Here is a 26,603-nt window from a genome sequence, read left to right on the forward strand (position 1 = left end):
TGGTCACCACATCCAGCACCTATAGGGCCTCATTGCTCCTTAAAGGGCCGGGGCTGATGTGGTACAGCGCAACCCTCAACAATCATGGTTCACAATCACCGCTTGGGGTTGGGGGGATGGAGGTAGATCGTTTTAACACCCATGCTTTCAACAATCCTTGAAGAACTCTTTCTTCCAAAAAGGGTTCTTAATGGAACCCTTAGTCTTACAAAGAACCCTTTAAAACCCTTTCTTCAAAAAAGGATTCTTCACAAGCAAAATGGTTCTGGGTAGAACCTCGGCCCTTCAGGAGGAACCCGTTTGGAACCTTTATTTCTAAGAGTGTAGAATTTGAGCTACAAATTATGTGACTTTTGCCAAAACTGATACTGACACTATTCATTCAAGTTAAAAAAAACAGACATGGTAGTGACAGTTTCCCACAGTAGATAACTAAAAAATTACTCTTCCTAGATATTCCGGTCCGACCACATGAAAGAATCCCTGCAGGGTAATGTCCTTTACTGATCTGTGGTCTGCTTTGCTAGACTACCTGCCTGGGGAGTTGACTCGGTTAGTAATGCTCTTTGCAATGGCCCAGAATGAACTCACAAGTGTCTTTCTCTTCCACACTACGACGGAGTATTAGGGCCACATTGAGGGAAAAAAGCAAATCGCCGCCTGTGTGAAAATGAGGAATATGGAGCATCTTGTGAAGTTATACTTTAGTTTAAGTTTCACAAATAACAAAATACTTCATCTTTTAGCACATCAGCGCCAAATTATCATCAGTATCAGGACCTTGAAAAGATTGTGCAAGAAACTGAGTTTATTCCAAAGAAAGAACCACGCGGACCTGACGGGAAAATTAACTTTTTTGTGGAGGATGAAATTACTTTTTTTCTCGTTAAGTTATGACTTTATTCTCGTAATATTACGACTTTTCTTTCTCGTGAAGTTATGACTTTATTGATGTAATATTACGACTTTCTTTCTCGTGAAGTTATGACTTTATTGTTGTAATATTACGACTTTTTTTCTCGTAAAGTTATGACTTTATTCTCGTAATATTATGACTTTTTTTTCTAGTAAAGTTATGACTTTATTCTCGTAATATTACGACTTTTTTTCTCGTAAAGTTATGACTTTATTTTCATAATATTATGACTTTATTCTCGAAATCTCAGATTCTTTTTTCCCTGAATGTGGGGGGCCCTAATTCTCCGTCGTACCACACTGCTATGTTTTAGTGTTTAGTTTTTTACTACCAAACTTGCTGTACTGAAACACAATTAGTTAGCCAGTAAATAGTACATATATTGGAGAATGTGTGTGAGAATGAGTGTGGAAACAGCTAAACCCTGCACCCTTTACCTGTCTGACCACTCTGCTGTAATGCTTGAAGCAGCTGCTCATGTTCGTCTTCCTCTGTCATTATTCTCTCTGGATAGTAAAGTAATCTCTCTAGATTCCACAGGCTGCCACTGAAAAATGCAACTCGACGGCTAATGTGGAGTCTGACATCCACTGTGATTACTGGACTACCTGAATACTGATTACTAGCTGGTCATGTGTTCTATTAAAGCTGCAGTTGGTAACTTTAAAGGTCCCATATTGTAAAAAGTGAGATTTTCATGCATAAAGCAGCATATTTACCCACTCCCATGTTGATAAGAATATTAAATATTTGACAAATCTCCCTTTAAGGTACATTTTGAACAGTTAAAAAAATGTGTGATTCATTTGCAATGACTCGCGAATAACTACGGGCAATCATGTGATTAATTGCAATTAAATATTTGAATTGATGGTTGTGTAATTTTTCATTACAGCACAGGTTGGAATGGATTACTCTGCTTATACCACAGCCACTTACCGGTGTTGTGTCCTTAAAGTGTAGGCAATACTAGTATTATTGAATAAACATCACTTTACTGCCTGAACAAGTTGAAGTAACATTTGAAAACCATTTGTTGATTTTAAAATGTCAGAGCTGTGTGGGTATCTGACAAATAATGCACATCTACGTCCAGCCATCAGAATCACATATTCTCTGTGGCCGTAATATAACGACAACAATCCACAAAACTCTTCAAATACAGTGTGTGTCTTGATTGTGAAAGCTATTTTGGAAGTAATGAAATGAAATCGGTGGAGTGGCCTGTTGACAAAACGGTTTTCAAGCTGTGGTTACCTTTTCGGTTTTCTCCTCCGGCTCGTCTTCATTTAGAAACTCTCGTTTTGGGTAGGGGATCTGACAGCCAGCAAACACACTAGAGGCAATCACAGACAATCAATGAGTGAAACGTGTCTGCAGGAAGGCAGGTTAAGGATTCCTCATATATTAAAGCAGTAAATCACTGCGGGACTGTTGTTCTTTGGCTGAATCAAGACAAAGGTAGAAGTTCACTAAGGCTCACTCGGTGGTTGGTAGAGGCTCCTCCAGGAAGTAGGGGTCCTGCAGCGCCTGCTCTGACGTGATTCTTTTGGTGGGGTCCATGGTGAGGAGTTTCTGGAGCTGAAAGCACAGAAGAAGAGCACAGGAATGTTTTTATAGTTCAGTGTCTGCAGAGCTCTTCAACATATAGCGTAGTCAGAAAGTATTCAGACATTTTTCTGCATTGTTTTGGCTCAACTCTAAATGAGTTTAAGGGAGTTCACATCCAGACTGAGGGAGCAGAGTGGGACTCATGGTCCTTGTCAAATTTAGAAAAATAGGCCTCATGCAAGAAGCGCCTCACAGAAAACAGACTCCTTCTGACCTGATACGTATGACTGATTGAAGACAACGTGGTGGCACTCACTCACTCATCTCCTCATACTTAGAATTCTCTCTCTGGTGGTCGACCTGCAGTTCCAGTCATGTTAGTCAGATAGTCGGCCTTTAAAACACTCACCTGACATTAGAATTACAATCCCTGAATGGATGTTGAGTTTAAATATGATCCATCGGTACCAACCACGTCACACTAGCTTGTCGGGAAGGTGGCTAAATAAAGCTCATAAACTTACATTCAATTTTGGCGAGGAAAAACTGTCATGGCCATTTTCAAAGGGGTCCCTTGACCTCTGACCTCCAGATATGTGAATGAAAATGGGTTCTATGGGTACCCAGGAGTCTCCCCTTTACAGACATGCCCACTTTATGATAATCACATGCAGTTTGGGGCAAGTCATAGTCAAGTCAGCACACTGACACACTGACAGCTGTTGTTGCCTTTTGGGCTGCAGTTTGCAATGTTATGATTGGAGCATATTGTTTTATGCTAAATGCAGTACCTGTGAGGGTTTCTGGACAATATTTGTCATTTTTCTGTTGTTAATTGATTTCCAATAATAAATATATACATACATTTGCATAAAGCAGCATATTTTTCCACTCCCATGTTGATAGAGTATTAAATACTTGACAAATCTCCCCTTAAGGTACATTTTGAACAGATAAAAAATTTTATTAATTTGCGATTAAATATTTTTAATCAATTGACAGCCCTATAAAATATGTAACTAAAATAAAACTATGGCAAATGTATATATTAATTTACTGAGAGGTTTAGATTTCATGATTGTTGTTGGCATATCTTAACAGTTCTCACTCTAACAGCTGCCCTCTGGGTCTTTATTTCAGGTCTCTGTGTAACATCACCTTCTGTTGGCTGTAATATTCTCTCCCGTCAAGTCCCCTTCACCGCCTCCCATAAAAGTCATCATCACGACCTATCTTAGTATCTAACTTCATATAAACCATTCCCCACAGCTCTGCTCTGATGACACTTTGTTGGCAGCCATATTATTATTTTTCTACTGGTTTCACTCTCCTAACATAACGACTGCCTCTGTTGTTTTATCTGCTGATCTCTGACAGCAGGACTTGAAGTATAAAACTTGTCTTTTTTCCTCTCATTTTTATGAATGAAACTTGGCCCATAAACAGAAGCGGAAAAGAACAGACCCTTATATGGCAGTTTCATGCTAATGATCGGATCTAAGGACACATTGTTGAACTGTATTATTACCATGGCACTTTTTATTCATCTGGAAACCGTTTGTGTTGAATAATGTGTGGAAATGTGGAAATGTTTCATTTTGGAGGTTGTTAAAATATACTACATACAGACTTATTGTGATGTTTGGACCACACAGACATTTCTAAAACCTCCTTCAGAAAACAACCTTTATATTAATGATTGTGTGAAGTGATTGAGGGAATTCAGTTGTGGAATATGAGTTGGTCTCTTTGGAGTTCAAGCTCCACCTGGCAATGCTGCATAACTAATGACTCTCAATGGCAGTGAGGTCTGAATATCTGTCTATCTGTCTATCTGTCTATCTATCTATCTATCTATCTATCTATCTATCTATCTATCTATCTATCTATTAGGGCTGTCAAAGTTAACGTGATAACGCACATTTGTTTTAACGCCACTAATCTCTTTAACGCATTAACGCAATCGATCTTCCGGAGGTTGTAGCGGCCTCAGTTTTAAAGTTAAAGTGAAGATACTGGCATCATATGAGACTAGAAAAACCTAAAGAATCCATTGGTACCAACCATGTCATACTAGCTTATCATGAAGGAGGTTAAATAGTATATAGCTAATATATGGGCTGTCAATCGATTAAAATATTTAATCGTGATTAATCGCAAACTAATCACACTTTTTTTATCTGTTCAAAATGTACCTCAAAGGGAGATTTGTCAAGTATCGTTGGTACCCATAGAACCCATTTTCATTCACATATCTTGAGGTCAGAGGTCAAGGGACCTATTTGAATATGGCCATGACAGTTTTTTTCCTCGCCAAAAGTTTATGTAAGTGTGGAGCATTATTTAGCCTCCTTCACAACAAGCTAGTATGACATGGTTGGTACCGATGGATTCATTATGTTTTTGTAGTTTTATATGATACCAGTGTCTTCACTTGAGCTTCAAAACTGAGCCCGATATAACCTAAAAATCTTAATTAGTAAAAGAATTAGTGGTGTTAGAAAAGTGTTAACATATATTGCGTTAACTTTGACAGCCCTAACATGTATTTTTATATATATATTTATATATATAGGCTAATATATACATATACATACAGACGTAGGCAAAGTTGTTGGTAACGTTCCGTTAAAGAGAGAAAAACCCACAATGGTCACTGAAATAACTTGAAACTGACAAAAGTAATAATAAATAAAAATTCATTGAAAATTAACTAATGAAAAATCAGATATTGTTTTTGAATTATGGTTCAGCAGAATCATTTAAAAAAACAAACTAATGAAACTGGCCTATACAAAAATGATGGTACTCTTAACTTAATATTTTGTTGCACAACCTTTTGAGGCAATCACTGCAATCAAGTGATTTCTGTAACTCTCAATGAGACTTCTGCACCTGTCGACAGGTATGTTGGCCCACTCCTCGTGAGCAAACTGCTCCAGCTGTCTCAGTTTGAAGGGTGCCTTCTCCGAATGCATGTTTAGCTCCTTCCACAGATGTTCAATAGGATTTAGATCCGGACTCATAGAAGGCCACTTCAGAATAGTCCAATGTTTTGTTCTTAGCCATTCTTGGGTGTTTTAGCTGTGTTTTGGGTCATTATCCTGTTTGAGGACCCATGACCTGCAACTGAGACCAAGCTTCTGACACTGGGCAGCACATTTCGCTCCAGAATGCCTTGATAGTCTTGAGATTTCATTGCACCCTGCACAGATTCAAGACACCCTGTGCCAGATGCAACAAAGCAGCCCCATAACATAACCGAGCCTCCTCCATGTTTCACATTAGGTACAGTGTTCTTTTCTTTGGATGCTTCATTTTGCATCTGTGAACATAGAGCTGATGTGACTTGCCAAAAAGCTCCAGTTTTGTCTCATCTGTCCAAAGGACATTCTCCCAGAAGCTTTGTGGCTTGTCAATATGCATTTTGGAAAATTCCAGTCTCGCTTTTTTATGATTTGGTGTCCTCCTCGGTTGTCTTCCATTAAGTCCACTTTGGCTCAAACAGTGACGGATGGTGCGATCTGACACTGATGTACCTTGACCTTGGAGTTCACCTCTAATCTCTTTGGAAGTTGTTCTGGCTCTTTGGTTACCATTCGTATTATCCGTCTCTTCAATATGTCATCAATTTTCCCCTTGCGGCCACGTTCCAGGGAGGTAGGCTACAGTCCCATGGACCTTAAACTTCTGAATAATATGTGCAGCTGTAGTCACAGGAACATCAAGCTGCTTGGAGATGGTCTTATAGCCTTTACCTTTAACATGAAGGTCTATAATGTTCTTTCTGATCTCCTGAGACAACTCTCTCCTTAGCTTTCTGTGGTCCATGTTCAGGTGTGGTACACACCATGATGCCAAACAGCACAGTGACTACTTTCACCCTTTAAATAGGCAGACTGACTGATTACAAGTTTGAAGATACCTGTGATGCTAATTACAGGACACATCTTAGTTTAATATGTCCCTATGGTCACATTATTTTACATCTTTTCTAGGGGTAACCATCATTTTTGTCCTGGCTAGTTTCATTAGTTTGTTTTTTAAAATGATTCTGTTGATCACAATTCAAAAACAATATCTGATTTTCATTAGTTCATTTTCAGTAAATTTTTATTTATTATTACTTTTGTCAGTTTCAAGTTATTTCAGTGACCATTGTGGGTTTTTCTCTCTTTAACGGAACGTTACCAACAACTTTGCCTACGTCTGTATATATATGTATATATTCTGTACCAAGAAATTATGTAAAAGTGTGTCCTTAACCTGCAAATTAGATCGATCAGACCCTGTAAACTATGACACATCTCTCTGATGTACATCAGAGGCGTTAGTCATAACGCAGTTCAACACAATATGTAAAGTTCCAAATGACCAAACAACATTTCCAAAAAGTGTTTCCCCCAATAATCCTTTTGAAAACCAGAAGAAAAGACAGATGATCTTGTGTGTGTGTACCCACCAACAGAAACACTTTGCTGTCTGGTTTGACTTTATGCTTCTCCATGTATTTGATTAAGCTGCTGTTTGCATACCTGTCGGATGAGAAAGCACAGCTGTTAAAACACTTAAAGAGCAGCGTGGCTGTATCTGTTTGATCGGTCTACGAGTCTCTGATCATCACAGCATCCACTCACGTTGTCCTCCTGAAGTCTTTCTGCAGTGTTGGGTACTCTGGCATCTTCCTAATGTCTTCCCAGTCCTTATCTGTGGAATACGGAGGCACACAGCCAAGCTCTCAGTCCCATAAACACACAACAACTTTAGAAGTATAAGACTTGTTGTTTTGTTTTGGAAGTGGAGATCTCAATAAAGTCTGAAACAAGGCTTCTTTTATTCTTTGGTATTAATCTTCATTATATCATAACAGTATAATCACTATATGATGTCAGGACATTGATAAAGGTAGTTAGCAAACAGACACTAAAGATTTTGTTTTTACACGTTTATTGCTTTAAACTTAAAAGGTCGACTCCATCGGCGTTCTTTTCCAGGTTTTCAAATGGAAACGTTCACTCAGCAGTTCGCAGAAAGCAGTGATGTACTGTAGATCACCACAGTGAGATAATCAATAAGGTTATGAATAACGTGAACGCTAGCATTAGTTCGGATTTTTTGAAGTTGGGCTGTATGTATACTGCAGTGTACTGCAAGGTAAAATTACTGTTTTTAATCAATGGAGTCTGGTGGCTTTGAGGAGATATAAGTGGCTGTGGATAAGAACAGCAGAATAAAGGGATTTTAGCCACCTTAAAAAATCATTATTAGTTTAATTGTACGCTATACAGTATTTAGAATATTTCCACTGCTTTACCTCGCCGTCAGACAGCCCTATCTGACAGGGAACTGAAGCCATTATATATCGCTGTCTTCATATCCACCAGACCAGACTCCATTCACAAAAATGGTAATTTTACATATATATGTATATATATTTAAATGTAGAACGTCATCATGCAGAAACCTACGTCAGGTCACGTGAGAAAAAGTTTTAAGAAGTTCTTAGGAAAATACATGAGGAAGTTAAATACATAAAATACATGAGCAATACATGAGGGTCACCACTGGGAAGCTACATGATGATAATGGACCCGCCCTTTTGGCTACTAGTGGAGCAATATTTGCAACTGATTTGCAAGTGTCTTACGAGTAAGGAAATGTACTTGTACACACACCGAACCTTAACTTTGTTTGTTTCCAAGAATCCTCCACAGGGCAGCTTCAGTCGGGAACTTTGAGCATATATGATAAAAAAGTTATTTTATAAAACTGTCAGTATATCCTGACAGCTGTGCATGAGACAGAAGATCTGTGTAAAAAATCCGGTTTCTCTGCCTCATCTGCGTGTAGCTGTTGTTGTGTGTGTGTGCGCGTGTGTGTGTGTGTGTGTGTGTGTGTTTGTGTATTGTGTGCAGACCTGCGGGGAAACCCATGACGCTGAATATCCTGTCCAGCTGGTCGTGATGGAAAGGGTTACTGGTCTTGATGTCTTCCTGGCGACAGTGAAAGATGGGCTCCGACGTTAGCAGCTCCGCAAAGATGCAGCCGATCGCCCAAATATCTGGTACATACAAACACACGCACGCACGCACACACACACACACACACACACACACACACACACACACACACACACACACACAGGTGCCACTTAGTCTGAGTGATCTTGAGGTACATTAGCTACAGTACATCAAGAGTTAGGATCATTTTTGACCCAAATGATTGCTGATCTTAGATGTAAATTCATTTTTCTACTACTTGACTGCAAAGAGTGAAATCTTATTTTCACTATTTCCTCCCCTGGTTTCTGTGAGAAGCACAGTGAGAAAAAAACAATTCTGGGAATTAGGTTTCTGTAAAACAAGTAGGTTCAGATTATTTGACGTAAAATGATACACTGATACAATCTGATCCAGGAAGGATTATTTAAAGGGGAACTATACTCCCATTTTTCAAATTCATCCATGTTATTCCTATAGTCTGAGACAGTCCAAAAATATTAGTGAACATGAACAACGCTCTCCCAAATCCAAAAACTAGAGAGCTAAAAACTCACATTAGTGATGTCATAGGGTACAAAGTGTGGAGCTGCTCCATAGACAATGAATAGGGAGAGATGTTCTAGATGACACTGAGTGCACCCAGGGGAATGTTCTGAGTATATGGAGACATTTTCTGTTTCACAACTGAGAACACTACAATACATGAGACCGGCATATATAATAATTCACAAAAAGTCGAGGCCACGCCCCCTTTTGGGGGATAAAAAACGAAGATCTCATAGACTTCAATGCTATTTGACGTATATGTTTGGATTGTAATTTTGACAAGTTTGTATGTATTCATCTCTAGTTAGACTAACGATTGTTTTATACACATGTCTAATAATTATTTTGCGATCTTGCCTAAACCTGAGCGTTTGCGATACCTTAATAAATGAAGGTTGATTGCCGTCATGTCCCTTCAGTCTTCCCCCGTCCAACACAGTGGAGGATATTACTGATCCAGACTTCTCTACATATCTGATTAAGTCCCGTCAGGCTAAGTGTTGTCTGTAAATAACCAACGTGTTAACAGCCAATTGTTTGATCTATAGGCTGAGATTTAGTTGGAGACGACAGTCTGATGCTGCTGTAACGTTAATGTATGACTGTTTTACTGCAGCAGCCTCACACCCAAGCTAACGTTAGCTAGCCATGCTAGTCACCGTCAGCAGCATCATTTAGCTTTTTACCAACCTGATAGTGAATATTGATGTATCGTATGGGCCTCAGATCTCAGAGTGAAAGCCTCGGTTAACCCGCTACACAACAGCTTTTCATCATTTTCTCTCCCGTGGCGGCGAGTTTCTTTCCCCCAAAAGGGAGCGCAGCCTCGGAAATGACGCCATGCTGGTCTGGTCTATAGCTCGGAGCCATACAGCCATGCTGGTCTGGTCTATAGCTTGGAGCCATAAAGCCATGCTGGTTTGGTCTATAGCTTGGAGCCATAAAGCCATGCTGGTGTGGTCTATAGCTTGGAGCCATAAAGCCATGCTGGTGTGGTCTATAGCTTGGAGCCATAAAGCCATGCTGGTCTGGTCTATAGCTTGGAGCCATAAAGCCATGCTGGTCTGGTCTATAGCTTGGAGCCATAAAGCCATGCTGGTCTTGTCTATAGCTTGGAGCCATAAAGCCATGCTGGTCTGGTCTATAGCTTGGAGCCATAAAGCCATGCTGGTCTGGTCTATAGCTTGGAGCCATTAAGACCCTCTATTAGATCTTTTTTAGGACACGGCAGGGGAACAAATCAGAGATCAGCGTTTTTGAATCTTTTGTTGGTGCAACCAAACTACACAGCAACTCTTCAGCATAGCGTTATTACTGTTACCGGTTTGTTTTAAAGTAGAAGTTTGGAGACATGTTTCAACTTCTTCTGTTTACTCTGTTACCGTCTACGAGGGACACGGGATTGTTTTCCCCCAAAAGGGAGCATGGTCATGGGAGCTATAACTCTGGATGACGTATTGCTGGTCTGATTTGTAGAATAAAGCTCATTTGGGTATAAAAAAGAAAACAAATCAGTCTCTCATTCATTGTCTATGGAGCAGCTCCACACTTTATTCTTGATTACATCACAAGTTTGAGACTTACTTCTCTGGTTTCTGGCTTTTGAGAGACGCTTAGCTCATGTTCACTAATATTGACTGAACTTTCCCGGGCCATGGAAATAACATGTTGGAATTCTTCATTTAGGCGGTGTTCTCCTTTGAAGCAAAAAGTCATTTTGGAAATAGGCTGATATGCTTTCTGGCGGAGAGTTAGATGAGAAAATCGATACCACTCTCATATCTGAAAGTGGTTATCGATCTTCTCATGTAACTCTAAGAAGTGTATTTTGTATAAAAATGTTGGACAATTCCTTTAAACACCAGGACAGCTTTTATATTCTTCCTGTCACACGTGATAATAAGAGATAATAACACACAGTGTCGTCCCGTGTTCCAGGAGCGACAAGTATAGACATGTAGACACGCCTGCTTCATACTGATGCAGACTATAGATCACATGGGCACTCAGACCTTGTCAGAGAGGAATGTTGGCACTGAGAGACTTAGTATATAGTATAGTAATAGTATAGGGGACACACGCTAACAGACTAATGATGTTAGGTACATGAGGGGGGGTTTCCTCTGTACATGTGACCCCAGACTCACCAATAGCTTTGGTGTAGTGCCGGGCCCCCAGTAGCAGCTCGGGGGCCCTGTACCAGAACGTCACCACCACGGGGTCGAGGTCCGCCAGCGGCTTGAGGGGAGAGTTGAAGAGTCTGGCGAAACCCATGTCGGCTACAGGAGGAGGGTAGGGAGGATGGAGGAAGTCAGCAGACAAAGAGGTTAAAGGTCAGGTCTTGTTGTCATGGTTGCAGGCTCAGAGAGCACCTGAGGACGCTAATCCGCCAAAGACTTGCGGTTTTTAGGTTGTAGAGGGCTCAGTTTTAAAGCTAGAGTGAAGATGCTGATATCATATTAAACATAAGGAGTCCATTGGTACCAACCATGTCACACTAGTTTGGCATGAAGGAGGTTAAATAACGCTCCAAAGTTTACACTCAATTTTGGCGAGGAAAAGCTGTCATGGCCATTTTCAAAGGGGTCCCTGACCTCTAACTCCAGATCAGTGAATATAAATGGGTTCTATGGGTACCCACGAGTTCTCTCCTTTACAGACATGCCCACTTTTATGATATACACATGCAGTTTGGGGGCAAGTCATAGTCAAGTCAGCATACTGACACACTGACAGCTGCTGTTGCCTGTTGGCTGCAGTTCGCAATGTCATGATTTGAGCATATTTTTTATGCTAAATGCAGTACCTATGAGGGTTTCTGGACAATATATGTCATTGTTTTGTGTTGTTAATTGATTTCTAATAAGAAATATATACATAATTTGCATAAAACAGCATATTTGCCCACTTCCCATGTTGATAAGAGGATTAAATACTTGCCAAATCTCCTTTCAGGTACATTTTTGAACTGATAAAAAATGTGTGATTAATTTGTGATAAATTGAGTATAAATATTTCCATCGGATTTAACAGCCCTAATATATATATATATATGTATAATGTATATACATATATAATATATATAGGACATAAATCTAAAGTAAAGTGGTTAGCCTGGTGTAGTAGTAGCAGTGAAACAGTAACTTAGTACTAATTATAGTGTGCACTAGGGTTTATAAATAGACTTCAGGCAGCATTGCAGCCTATTACCCTTCAACAGTCCCCTGGCCTGCCAGCTGGCTTATGCAACAGCACTGACCTGAGCTCCCCGTCAGCCTCTCAGCCAGAAGGTTAAACACTGCAGCTCCAGCACACTCACACAGGTCAACAGCCTCATTGATCCGACGACGTGGTGATAGCGCTATCTATAAATCTACAAGCAGTTTACAGAAATAGTCCTCACCGATTTTAACTCGTCCTCGTTCGGGACCTTCCCCCATCACCAGGATGTTCGCTGGTTTCTGCGGGACACAGAGAAATATGAAATACTGTGTAGAACACAAACCATTTAGTGCTCACTGTCATTTACAAATACACACAATTTCATCAGTGATTCATCTTTTCCACAATAACAGAAGTCAAATGTTGAGCGTGGACGTGTTCAGTGGCCCATGTTGGCTGCCCTGCTAGTTATTGAACCACATGAGCGTGTCAGTCTGCCATTTTGTGACAGTGCACTTCTAATGGAATCCTGTCACAGCCCACACAGACTCACACACAGCACCTTTGTCATGTACACATCTGGTTCTGGGTGAAACACAAAAATGTGCTTGAGGAAATAAAAGCAGAGTGAGCCTACTGACCTAAATGAGAGGGAAACGGTAGGGTTTAAATGATGAAACACAGGCAGTACAGACAGGACCATGTGTTCTGTTTAAGGAGTTTATCAACAAGTTTAAAGGTGCAATGAGTATGAATACCTGGCCACAACGCTCCAAACCAGCAGGGGGCAGCATTTCCCCTCTACTACTGGGTACATACAATCCAAATGTACAGCCATCAGTTATTACCTCCGCCAAGGCCGAAAACCTAGGAAGGAGGTTATGTTTTCACTGGTGTTGGTTTGTTTGTTTGTCCGTTTGCAGGATTACTCCAAAAATCTGCGATGGATTTGAATGAAATTTTTTAGAGGGGTGGGGTGTGGCACAATGAACAATTCATTTGATTTTGGTGGCGATCCGGATCATGATTCGGATTCAACATGCTGAATTGGCCGAAAAACCTCAGACACGGGTAGACGGTGCAGGACAAATCGCAAAAACTAGGCCGACAGACGCTTGCTGACGGCCCCAAACTGTCTGACGGCCGACCGTCGGCTTGGTGTGTCAGGGCCTCCTAAAGCTGAAGTAGGCAAGAATTGGAGCAAATATTATTAAAAAAAAGTTATTTTTATAAAACGGTCGCTATATCGTGACAGTAGTACATGAAACAGGGAACCTGAAAAAAATCATGTGCCTCTGTGTCCTCAGTTGCTCCTAACGGCATCTGCAAGATTTTACCGACCGGAGGAAAACATGCAGTAAGAGCTGATCTGGGATCTGCTGTCCGGCCGCCGTCTATGAGAGCCGGCTGTCAACCACTCGCAAACTCCGACCAAACAGTCAAACTAGGCAGCGCTGGTCAAATATGAATCAATATTATGTTACGTTAATGCCTATTTCTCTCCTGAAATGTTTCAGAATCATCTTGTAGTATACTGTTTAGCTGTGAAATTAGGAAGTTTGTGACGCCGCCGCATGTGGAAATCTGGTAAAGGAACGCCAAGTTCAGGTCACATGACCGGAGCACAGCCAATAGGAAATGCTCTCTCAATAAAATGACCTGTGATTGGTCCAAAGTCTCCCGTCACGGGTTTGATTTTTTAAAGCCTGAAAACAGAGCCATGAGGAGGAGCAGAAGTCTAGTTTTCTCTCAGAACACTTGAATTACAATATGCTGAAAGGTTATTATGGAACTTTTGCCCAATGATGCCAAAAATATACTGACTACTGCAGGTTTAACTGATGACTGTATATTTAGATTGTATGGACCCAGTAGTAGAGGTGAAAAGCTGCCCCCTATTTCTTTGAAGCATGTGGCTAAGGATTACACAGTGCTCCTTTAACACCGCAGGTTTCCACGGCAGAATGTTGTCATTTCTTATTGGTAAAGACATGAGCAGCGTGAGGAGGTCTGGTTGAGTCTTTCACTACAGGGGTCACACAGAGGGCAACATTACTACCATTCACACCAATAGCATGCCTCAATCACACCAATTACACTTCCTACATTAATTATGGGTTAGAAGTACTATGTTGTTATTCACTGAATGGATCAAACAAACAGTCACGCTGCTGCACCTTTAATCAGAGTGAAATGTTTTTACAGTTGCCTCGTCATGCGTGCGGTATCTGCTTGTTGTCAAACAGTCTGCCGATCCTCTCCCTGGGTATCTGTGTGAATGTGAACCCTCTGGCTCGGCAGACTCCAGATCTGCCTGGCAAACACGTCTTGTTGCTATAGAAACAGCGCTAATAATGAGGTCTATTATTCACGCCCACAACACGACACGCCACGATCTGCAAAACACAAAGGACAAACGTCTCTTAAAAGGCCAGAAGAGTTCAGCTCACCGGCTCCTCTTTCATATTCTAACAGGCACTAACTGAATTTAATATTGCCCGGCCTGAACACTAATTTCATATAATTTGCTGTTTGAAAAACAGTTAGAGCCCCTTGGAACTTTCAGTAAAAAGACCTGAGTGCCTCTTGCAAAATTGCTAAGTGAGCATGCAGTGTAGCAGCTGAGGAAAAGAAGGGACTGTTTCTAATGGAAAAGGAGTGAAACTACAGCTTAACACAGTGAGGATATTGATATTAAACATGGTCAAATATTGCCGTTGTTATGGTGAAATGCAGAAAGTGTTTAAGATATGAACTAGTTATTCTGAATTATGCACCACATTGTGTTTTCACATCCAAATACGTAGGCTTCCTTTTGAATTCATCCAGTGAAATCAATCAGTTACAGTTGGTTAGTTTCATAAGTGGATCAGGAGCCAAGGGAAAATACAAAGTCTCCATCCCACTGAGGACTGGTAAACCCAATCCTTAGGGACATGCCCCCCTTTTACAGAACCATCTACATCTTGTCTCCAAAACTGGGACAGTTCAGGAGCCAGAGGCGCTCTTATACAACAGTTTGGGCAAGTTGATAAACAGGCTGTCCTATAACCAAAAGGTCACAGCCAACAGGGCCATTAACAACCACTAGTCCACTTAAAGTGTCACGATGAAGCCCCTACCTATAGACCCCCTTTTACAGCCGACGTCATGACTGCATCACGGCGTTAGCTGGAGGATAACACTGTAAGGAAAGACTGGGAGGCGATCACAGAGATGACATTTCTGGCCAGGATGGGTCACCGGGTGAAACTAACACAGGAATGGACGCTCACTGAGGGAGTTATGAGAGGATGCGAAAGTTTGAAGTGATTCACAATTTGTCTCCCATACTCCTGTTGATGCGCAGAAGGAAACCAGTAGAATAATTAAATAAAGTGTTGACTGAGTTAATCTATGCATGTAAACTGTTATTAATGAAAAAACGATACCGAGTTTTTGAGAATCGATACAGTATCACAAAAACATAATATCGCGATATTCAATATTTTCAATATTTTCTTACCACCCCTAGTAAGTATAATATTGTTATCATCTATTACCTCCGCCAAGGCCGAAGGCTAGGAAGTGAGGTTATGTTTTTCACCCGCGATGGTTTGTTGGTTTGTTGGTTGTTGGTTTGTCGTTAGCAGGATTTACCCAAAAGTCTGCGATGGATTTGGACCCCGCCTTCTTTCTCCTTCTCAGAGCAGAGAGATACGTGTGTGGGTGTGTGTGCGGAAGCTGCTGGCTGTTCCGCGATGAGAAAGAACTATAGATTCTGCGTTTTTTTTTCTCATTAAACTCTGTGAAATTACAGTTTGAGTTGGACCAAAGTACACTTTTGTGATTGTTGGAAAGAGTAACGACGTATTTGTTTCTGTCCAGTTTAAATGAAGTGTTTTACGCTGCCTCCGCTACGCTACAGCTGATCTCAACATAAACAAAAATACACGTGGGTGATAAATTACATAACGACAAACATGTTTTAAAACCATTTCAAGGTTAGTTTATTTTCAGCTGTGTTTTTTTTACGAATACTATTTTTTAACCTTCATTACTACCCTCGTTGTTTTAGTGAACTACAGCGACAGCAGTTACTGGTCATTTTCTTCAACTCTATTTGTAGACTGTCTTTGTTATGACTACCTTTTTTCATGCCCACAGTCATGCACACACAACAAATGGCATGCAGCACTTTTGGCTCGATACGGTCTCTCTATTACTTGTGTCATGGGACTTGTTGCCGGAAGACCAGAGTGGAAACGCTGAAAGAGAGATTCAGCTCCTCCTCGAACTCTGGAGCTGTTGTGTGCTGTGGAACAATCGCAGCATTGTGTAATTGTAGACATGGATTTTTAGCATGAATTCAGAGGTTAAACTATGATTACATTCACCCGATCCGTTTGCTGAACCGAATGAACCGCCAAGGAAGGATGTGTATAAGTGACGTTTTGTGTCCATTTAGTAACCATAGTAACACACATGCACAGTGATAAACAGACCCTGAATATTACAATATAAAAGGCACTTTTTTTTTCATAGTTTTTCTGTCATAACTTGTGAAAGTGAGATCCATTTTTGCAGTCTAACTACGGATGGAAAATGACTTATATGGTATTATATAGTGAATGGTTTGTTTTCTAATTGCATATAACATGGTAAGTAGAGCCTGAGAAAATAACCCTTTACTTCCATTTCATTCCTGTTATTTTCCGTTAAGTTCCATAAAATCCCTGTTAATTCGGAGATGATCCCAGCTGACCATTGGGCGAAGGCGGGGGTTACAACCTGGACAGGTCGCCGGACATCACAGGGCTGACAGACAGACAACATTCACGATCACATTTCACACCTTATGGGCAATTTTAGAGTCAACAATGAACCTAATCTGCATGTCACTGTGTGAAGCTGGAGAACCCGGAGAAAACCCACGCCCAACACGGGGAGAAACATGCAAACTCCACAAAGAAGGCCAAAGCCGGATTCGAACCCTGCGACCCTCTTGCTGTGAGGCGACAGTGCTAACCACTCCTTAGTGACACCAGAGAAGATAAATTAACAGTTTTCTATACACAATTCAGAGCATATCTGTACCTATACCTCCACACAGCTCTCAACATGGAGACGACTGAGCCGGGTTGGCTAGCAGCCTAACGGTTTTGCTAACAACATAACGCAAACACGTCAACAATGCTGCCAGAGCTAACAGTGTTAACCTGGGGGGGAACAGGAGGATGGGTTGTTTCTGTGGCGACGCCGTGCGTCGGGATGGCGTTATCAGCGGTAACCGTTGTATGAGCACAGCGCAGAGTGGCAGCCATTAGCTAGCCAGCGGGGCACAACGATGCTTGCCAACCCTCCCAGTTTTCCTGGGAGACTCTCGTTTTTCATCTCCCGGTTCCCTCCAGGGGTCAAACCTCTCCCGTTTTCCTCCCGATTTTGACACCTTTTTTCGTTTTCGTTATCTCAACCTGTTTCTTGCGCTGTACAGCATGTATAAGCTCTACTGTTTCCACTCGGAGACAACAGAGCTACACCAAATGTTGTTTGGTGAGCTACACCAAAGTTGGGCTTTGCTTGACGCAAAGAAAAGTCACCATGGCGCAGCACAAGCTATTGGAAATAATGTGTTTCAGAGTGCAGTTGTGGCTGAAAGGGACTTCAGTGAGTGAGGGAAGGAGAGAGAAATGGAGAGTACAATCTGAGAGAAATACTCAAGCAGGAGCAAAAAAATGAATGAATCAATGAAACCTGATGAATATTAGTTTATGCCAGAGATTCACACAAGTTCATGCCAGAGGGGCGAATTATTCAGTTTTCTTTCCAGAGAATTAAAAGCAAAATCAAAAATAGGCCTATTTAACAAAAAAAATGCTGTTGCAGTGTACTTATTATTTTATTATTTTCATTCTTTAAAAGTCACCAGAATGCAGGAAACAAAATCTCTAAAAAACTAAAATTCAGACCCCCCGCTTTGGTTTTGAAATCCTCCCTGTTTTGGAGGTCTCAAGGTTGCTAATAATGGGCACAACAGATAGACTCACATGCACGTAAAGGCATGCGTGGCCGGCCCGGCTATGTCAACAAAGCACAGAGAAGCTCTGACTACAACACAAACAGAGGGAGAGACTTCATTCTCTGCTCAGGTAGGACATTACTTCTCTAACTCTTTACTATAGACAATAGTTGTTTGCTGCTGTATTAATGCTCTGAATCCTTTATATAACACATATATAGATCAGATGTAACTGATGATGGAGGATGACAGTTACCGAAACCGTCCAATCTATGAATTACTTGGCAGGCAATGTGACTTCATGTGTACTCCTCTTGGTATAGAGTAATCCATATAGTACAGTTATAGTATACATATAGTTATTCCTGTCTAAGGAAGGACATACAGTCCAAACATGACATCAGTTGAAGGTTGGCAGACTTGATTCTCTTTGGGATGATGTTAGACAGTGATTTTGCATAGTATAAAATTATCTATCAATGCAAATTAAATAAATAATAATAAAGAGTATAATATGAATTGTTCACTATAATCATTGAAGATAGAAATATGTTACCTACATTCTAAACATCTAAAATGTTCTGTTGCATCATCAAACAGCAGTGCTGTTGCTATTGCACACAACATCAGTCCTGATAACAGCAGCATCAGCATCTGTGCTGCAGTGTGACTGTGAGGGAGGCATACAGTACTGTATATACAGTATATACAGTACTGTTTATATACAGTAGAGTGCATACTGCATTCACTGCAACACTGATCACCTTCAGTAATGCCCCCTGGCAGAGATTGTTGGTACAGTCTGCTGAGATGCTTTTTGCTTTTGCAGAGAGCTGCTAAGTCAGCATCTTGACTCAGCTAGCCATGCGGGGCGGTGGGCTTGGCACTAGCTGGAGGCTGTTACATAAGCCTGGTGGGGGTGGGACAGGGAGGAAGGAGCGGAGGAATGGCAGGACGAAGTGGGGGGATGGGAGCTATGCAGTGGTGCAATGCAAAGCACATGCTTGATACCTGCGGTGCAGAGACGCAGAGCATGCAGCATAAACACACAGTTATGTAACAGAGGAAGTAGTGGGACCATGAGAGATGTGCTGGTATGGGGAACCTTTCCCCACGGCTCAACACACACACGGCAACATATTACACATCTGTCTTGATTCTCCTCCTCTCACATGTATTAACAACGGCCAGATGTGGGGATTTCATATCAACTATGAAAGCAATAAGAGGCCTTGGGGACATTTTCCATAACATCGATTTGTTATCACTCACGCCCACAGAGGAGAGCTGACAACAAGTCAGGCACCTGCACGGAGACGATAATCTGACCAGCAACAACAATCAAAAAGGAGCAGTTGTAGAAGGAGCCACAATGGCAGGAAGCCCTGGCAGTGAGACAGCAAAATAACAGCACTGACTGCAATACATCAGTGCAGAGTCACACGGGGTCCGACAATGGAGAATTCCATCCAGCTGCAATGAAAATAGTTCTAAATGGGCCGGAAGAGTTGGTGCACAGATAAGAGTGGTGTGACCTTCAGGGAGCAAAACAAGCACACAGCTCCTGTGGGAGAGTTCATGTTGTTGTGAAGGAGTGGGGGGGCTTCCCCCTCTTACAGGAGCGCTCTGCTACTTCTTCAGCATTAAAACGTGTGCAACATTTTATCCAAACTTGTTACACGACTTTGTTGAATACCCTATTCTGATCAGTCAATCATGGCGTTCAACGGTCTGTTATTTCTTTACAGAAGTCCGTTGCTATGGGCGCAGTTCTGATGTCGGACTCTGGCGGTCCGGTTTTGTGTCAAATTGTTGATTTCTGAAGTAAGTAGCCGTGTAATAAGCGGGATAATGTACAGCAAGCGGGTCATTGTTGTGAAAAAAATCCCTCCAGGGCGATGCGTGACCCCTTCGCTTCGCGTCAGCATCGCCCTACAGCTAAACAGTACACTACAAGATGATTCTGACAACATTTGAGGAGAGAAATAGGCATTACAGTAACAGAATATTGATTCATATTTGATCAGCGCTGCCTAGTTTGACCGTTCGATCGGAGTTAGCGAGTGATTGACAGCTGCTCAGAGACGGCAGCTGGACGGCAGAGTCCAGATGATTGTTTTCCTCCGGTCTGTAAAATCTTGCAGATGCCGTTAGCAGCACCGGAGGAAACCTGAGGACACATCATTTTTTTTCAGATTACCTGTCTCATGCACTACTGTCAGGATATAGCGACCGTTTTATACAAATAACATTTTCAATCATATTTGCTCCATTTCTCCCCACTACAGCTTTAACTAAAGATCATGAGACGACCCATGCATCATCACGTTGGACCCAGTATGAGACACATACATGCTGGTTGAGTCTAAAGGTGAAACTTTCTTGGATGTGACCGAATTCCGTGCCAGTAAGTGAATAAACGACTTGCAGCAGCAACAACCAACGTAAAACATGAGGGAGTGATTTGAGATTGAGAACTTGTGCAACAGGACCACAAAGTGTCCGACCCCAATAGTCATTTACTGGACTACTTTCTGACGTAAGATGCCGGGAATCTAAAGAGTCAGCACATTTTTAGTTGACCACGTTGTTGTTTCAGCTCAACAATAGCCTGCTTGGCGCCGATGCACAGCGGAATCAAAAAAGCTCAGTTCACGTATTGATAGAATGACACGACAGAGAGACCGAGCATTTAATGGCTGCAGAGATGCCCCGTACATCACCAGAGAGAGAGCGAGAGTGTGAAAGCCTGCTCCCTGATCCTTGCAGGTTTACATAATGTGATGTCCAGTCACCACATGACCACTGAGGATTGCCAGGGATTATATAAGAGAGGACGACCTTATTCAGAGAAGTCAGAAGCCTGTAGATGGATAGACGCCTGAACTGTGGGACTTCTGAACCCAGCTCATGAGCGTTTCCTGGAAATAGCCTCCCTCAGGATCATCTGACATCAAAGCACTCACGGTGGTAATCGAATTAAAGTTTCGCCATGTAGTCTGATGTGTTGGTTCATTTTACATTTTTCCTCCACGAGCAGAGGGGGGAAATGTTTCTGGTTGGGAGTGACGGATGCAGGGAGAGATAAGAGCGAGGGAGCCACACATACAGATGGGCTGTGGGAGTTCACAGCGCACAGTCACATATGAGAGAAAGAAAACAGCTCCAATTCCGTTTGCTCCTGAAGCTCACATGAGACTGATCTGATGTTTTCTGCTGCGTGGAGGCACATTGGTTCAGCTCTAATCCGGACCACACTGATATGAGATAATATGTGTCTCATAACTATATCTTAGGGCGTTTTCACATTAGGTACGCTTGATCCGTACCGTGCCCGAGGAGAACTCCACCAATTTTACACATCAGTGTCTGTTTACGCCTCGTTTCCACATAGCTCTGTGTACGTATGCGAGTCAATCGGAAGTTAATTAATCTCATGGGAACCTCCGTGATCTCCGATGTGTTTGCAAAACTCCTCCTTCCGTTTTTGTTTTTTTCGGTCCGTAATTTGCCGTTGAAAAAATTTAACTTTTGCGGCAGATTACGTGTTTGCCACAGGAAGTTGGCATGTTATGTGGCAGGTTTGTGGCTGGTGATCGCAGAACAGTTTGGAATCGGGGATGGTTGCAAAATAAAGGATAGAGGAAGGATTAGACAGCAGTGTTGAGCCCCTTTAAATACATACCTAGTAGTGTTCGGGAAGCAGAGCTATTTTTGAAATGATGTAACATTTCTAGGAGCAAGCTATTTTTCCTCTAAGTGAAGGGGCAGCGCAACCAAACGCTACGTCGCTACATTTTGTTTTCTCTGGAAGTAAAATTATGATCGCACCGCATCCCGCAATCTGTTGCCTCCACAACAGAATCGGCCATCTCCGTTCTCCACGGCGAACATACTCATTTTTTTTTTATAGTTAATTAAAGCTGAGACTGCATTTCTTTTTGTAAATTACTTAAAGGTGCAGTGTGTAAGATTTTATAGACATTCTAGTGGTGTGGTTGCAGATTGCAACCAGCGAATACCCCTCCGCTCACTCCTCCCTTTCCAAGCGGTGTCGGAGAAACTACGGTGGCCTCCAGGTAACGTAAAAACGCAAAAGGCTCTCTCTGGAGCCAGAGTTTGGTTTTGTCCATTCTCGGCTACTGTAGAAACATGGTGGAGCAACATGGCGGACTCCGTGAAGAGGACCTGCTCCCTACATAAAGGGGTCATTCTAATGTAACGAAAACACAACGATTCTTAGTTTAATGGATGATAACATTAAAGCTGAAGTAGGTGAGATTGGAGCAAATATGATTAAAAAAAGTTATTTTTTATAAAACGGGTAGCCTATAATCGTGACAGTAGTACATGAAACGGGTAACCTGAAAAAAAATCATGTGCCTCTGTGTCCTCCGGTGTCCTCCGGTGCTCCTAACAGCATCTGCAAGATTTCACAGACCGGAGGAAAACAAGCAGTCAGAGCTGATCTGAGGTCTGATGTCCATCCTACTGTCTATGTGAGCCGGCAGGTCAATCACTCGCGAACTCATAGTTTACTTGTCTGTAGCTTAACTACTGAATAGCAGCTTGTAACTTCACTAGTTGGAATTTCAAATAACATCACCTGATGGACAACAGCTTGAAAAAAATGTTCACTATAGCTAACATAAACCTTATTTCTTTAAAAATAAAACACTATCGTTATTCATTAGCATTTTCAGAGGAAATGAACAAACAAAATAACGAGAAAAACCGCACCAATAATATTGATATATTGACCCACATAAGAGTGGACTGTCAGTGAGATAACTTTTTTTCTTCCTGTGAACACGCAACAATTTAGATTTAATTCCTGCCACTCTGCCATCTTAAACCGAGATTTGAAGACACACAATGAGAGGCCTGTGTGCCGGCTGCAGCCTGACTCTCAGCTGCACTGAGTGAAATCTCCCTCTAACCAAAGCACTGTGGGAAAACCAAGGTGCAGCGAGTCTCACAGGAACCAGCCGTGTGTTGCAGCCAGGTTAAAGGGGAGACGAGTCACACAACATTCAGAGATCAGGACGTTCTGCTCTTCAGGCGTTACAATCACACACATCATAATACACCGCAGACAGACTAAACAGCACCTGCACTAAAAAATAACAAAGCTCTGCTGGTTGGGACGGTTCAGAGTGACAGAGAGAGAGAAGAGGTGCAGCTAGTGTCAAGGTGAGAGATATCAACAGTATGAACTTTTATCGTCTTTAATTATGATTCATTCTGTGTGTGTGACGCTGTGTCAGACCCCTCGGCGTCACTTTTCGGTCACAGTAAACACGTGGTTAATGTTGTGAATTAAACAAAAATACTTGCTTAGGTTTAGACAACAAAACCACTATAGTTAGGTTTAGGAAAAAAACACATGGTTGGGCTTAAAATTACTACATTTTTACACTGAAAATACGACTGGACTTTGTGAACACGGGACACGAACGGACAGCTGATTGTAACGCGGGGCACAAAACAGCGGTCTCCTGGAAGAAAGCCTTGTGTTTGTCAGACCCATCCACCTCCCCTCCAACCCGCCTGGTGTGTCTCTTTCACTCTTTAAACTACGTCACCACCGCTCTTTCCCTGAGCGTGTACTGTTGCCGTGGATGGGTTTACATTGTAGTTAATGGAAGGCCCTCATACGGCCGCAAAAGTCAGTTGTTCGTTTCATTGCAACGTCAGCGCCGAGCAGCAGAGCTACGCTACCGCCACTTTGGACTGAAAGCGACTATCGGACGCCAGTAAAACGTCCACCTAAAAAGTGTCGTACAAAAGAAAACCAAATTATTTCAAAACTATTGTAATATTCTACCAAAATGGCCTGTGTTGAACAATAAAATATTATTAATATAATAAGCGTTTTCAGTCCAAAATGGCGGCAGCGGCTGTTGTCAAAAAAAGAGTTTTGTCTCTTTGTTTCTATACTCCTTGCCGCCGCTAATGGGTGCCTTGTAGGTATCGAATGCCAACGGCCGTGGCAAAGCCATGACACAGTATTTCATGCCCTGGGAATGAAAAGGGGCCGTCAAGCTAGCAGCTTGAAATGACTGGACGCGTTTATTACAGTCCTGCAACAACCACAGATACCAGATGTCTTTCTTTTTTTTACAGAGCATTTGATTTATCGATTGCTGTCGGGATGAATTTCAGCAAATATAACAGAAAATGAGCAGAAAAACATGGATGTAGTGTTTCTAAAGGGAGTTTTTTGTATTGAGGTGTTTGTTGTTTAATTTAAATTTAATTTGCACTAATCTGGAAACTTCGACCTGTTTGTTACACCACAGAATTTAGAATTTAGGTTTCCTTTTCGTGGCCTGGTTGTTGTATTTTCAGTTATTTTTAAATCTCCATTTATCCGTCCGTTGCCTGGACACGTGCGATGACGCCAAACACACACAAACACACACACACACACACACACACACACGGCTGCTATGAGACAAACAGTGTTCCTGTGACGTTGACGTGTCCCTTTTGGAAAGGGCTCCAGGATGAAGTGTGTGCCGGAGCTGGTGTGTCTGTAAAGAGAAACTGGAGCAGTGAAGCTAATATAGCAGCTCACCAGATCCCTGTGGAGCACCCAGTTGGCATGGAGGTAATGGATCCCATCCAGAATCTGATACAGGAGAGACTTGACCAATCCCTCGGGGCAGCTGCATGGGCTTCTTGTTGGCCTTGGAGGCGCGGTGTGAACTTGATGATGTGCTGCGAGGGCAGTGAAGCAAGAACCTGTCAGTTCTGAGCTACAACATTCACAAGAAAAACAGCTTCTCCGCATCTCGGCTGTGCCTGGTAAATTAGGCTTAACTCTAATGCTGGGATTTATGTATGCCGTACCAGGGCGGGAAATCAACACCAGCAGGCAGATGAATGTTTAGCAGAGAATAGCATTTCCAAGTCCAGGCTGGAGTGTTTGGTACATTGACACATTTAGTATCGCCAGATTATTGGCTGGTGTTGTCTGGCCAACATGGTATGGTGTAAAGACGATATTTCAAAGAGAAAAAAGGTCTAGAAGTAGGCAACACAGGGTTCATTCGGGGATACATGATAACGTCAAACCAGCAAAAAATACATTTATCTTTATAGATATTCAATAATATGGAAATATTGATGGTTCTAATCTTGCTCACTGCTCACGTGTACAAATGTCTTTGAAGTGTGTTATGACATCATGTTGCCTGTGGATCGCCTAAAAGTGCAGCAGATATTACTGTACAGTGTTTCCCCTAGAATTGTACAGGCCTGGTGCCAAAAAATAACGCCAAATAGCCACTCCGTTGTTTGCCCTATATTCATTCTGCCACAGCGCACCACCGCAAGTCCGTGAACGAGTCGAGTGTCTGTGGTTAGTTCACATGTCTGTAGTAGTAGCAGCAGGACATTTGAGTGTCTGTTATCTAAACCAAGCCCCCCAGGAAGAGCGCTGGGTTTTGAAGCAAATTTTTGTAGTGACCAAACGGCGGTACTACAACTTCCGTGTCCGTCACATGATGCCATTGGACCCAAAAAGACTTTTTCCTATAGACTTACATGGGAAAGAGACGTCTGTAACTCGGTGGATCATTTTTTTTCTTTAATCAACTTCCAGTACAAACACTCTAATAGCCCTTATTTAAATCATTAGGTCCTAAAAGTTGTAAAATGCACTAATAGCTGAGTTATTCCCCTTACTCCGTTCATGTGAATGAGCCCCAGACGAGCCTAAAGCGAGGGCTGGGAGGCGGGGTTTAAGGACTACTATTACGCTATGGCGCCTGCTCTACGGGCCCAATGGATGCCGGAAGATCGCCGGGAGATCCGGGAACTGTTGAAGTCAGTTGAACAAGTGAAGTGAAGATAACGTTGTTGGTAGCCTACCGGTTACAACAACACATTCTCAATCCAGCTCGTCACATAACGCCGCTTTGACACGGGCCTTGCCGTCACTTTAGGATTACGACATCACAGCCACTATAGTCAGGTTAGGAAAGAACTCCATGGTTAGGCTTAAAACGACTACAGTTTGTACAGTAGAAATGACACTGAGCGTTGTGAACACGGGACACGAACGAACAGCTGATTGTAACGTGACGAATGGGACAGAAACGGCGGTCCCCTGGATGAAAGCGTTGTGTTTGTTTGTCGGACCATCCACCTCCCCTCCCTCCCTCCCGCCCTGTGTGTCTCTTTGCTCTTTAACTATGTCACAGCACTTTCCCTGAGTGTTTACTGTTGCTGCGGATGGGTTTACATTGCAGTTAATGCGTTTCATACCGGCGCAATCTAGTAATCTATCTAGTATGACATGGTTGGTACCAATGGATTCCTTAGGTTTTCTAGTATCTTCAGTTAAAACTGAATCTGCTACAGCCTCTGAAAGACAGTAAAGCGGTCTTGATCGCGGGTCTCATGGGGTTAAAAGACATAT

At 42.1% G+C, this 26,603-nt stretch overlaps 1 protein-coding gene across 1 annotated transcript in view; it reads right to left on the reverse strand.

Annotated features, from left to right (window-relative positions):
• cdk19 (cyclin-dependent kinase 19) overlaps positions 1-26,603 on the reverse strand; it is a 72,299-nt gene that overhangs the window by 12,730 nt on the left and 32,966 nt on the right. Inside the window, 10 exon segments of the mRNA XM_037751736.1 lie at positions 2,174-2,252; positions 2,400-2,497; positions 6,930-7,002; positions 7,105-7,174; positions 8,385-8,528; positions 11,163-11,294; positions 12,419-12,476; positions 24,756-24,836; positions 24,838-24,882; positions 24,884-24,898. Of these exon segments, the coding sequence (XP_037607664.1) occupies positions 2,174-2,252; positions 2,400-2,497; positions 6,930-7,002; positions 7,105-7,174; positions 8,385-8,528; positions 11,163-11,294; positions 12,419-12,476; positions 24,756-24,836; positions 24,838-24,882; positions 24,884-24,898 (795 nt within the window).

This window comes from Sebastes umbrosus, chromosome 18 (assembly GCF_015220745.1).
Source record: "Sebastes umbrosus isolate fSebUmb1 chromosome 18, fSebUmb1.pri, whole genome shotgun sequence".
NCBI lineage: Eukaryota > Metazoa > Chordata > Actinopteri > Perciformes > Sebastidae > Sebastes > Sebastes umbrosus.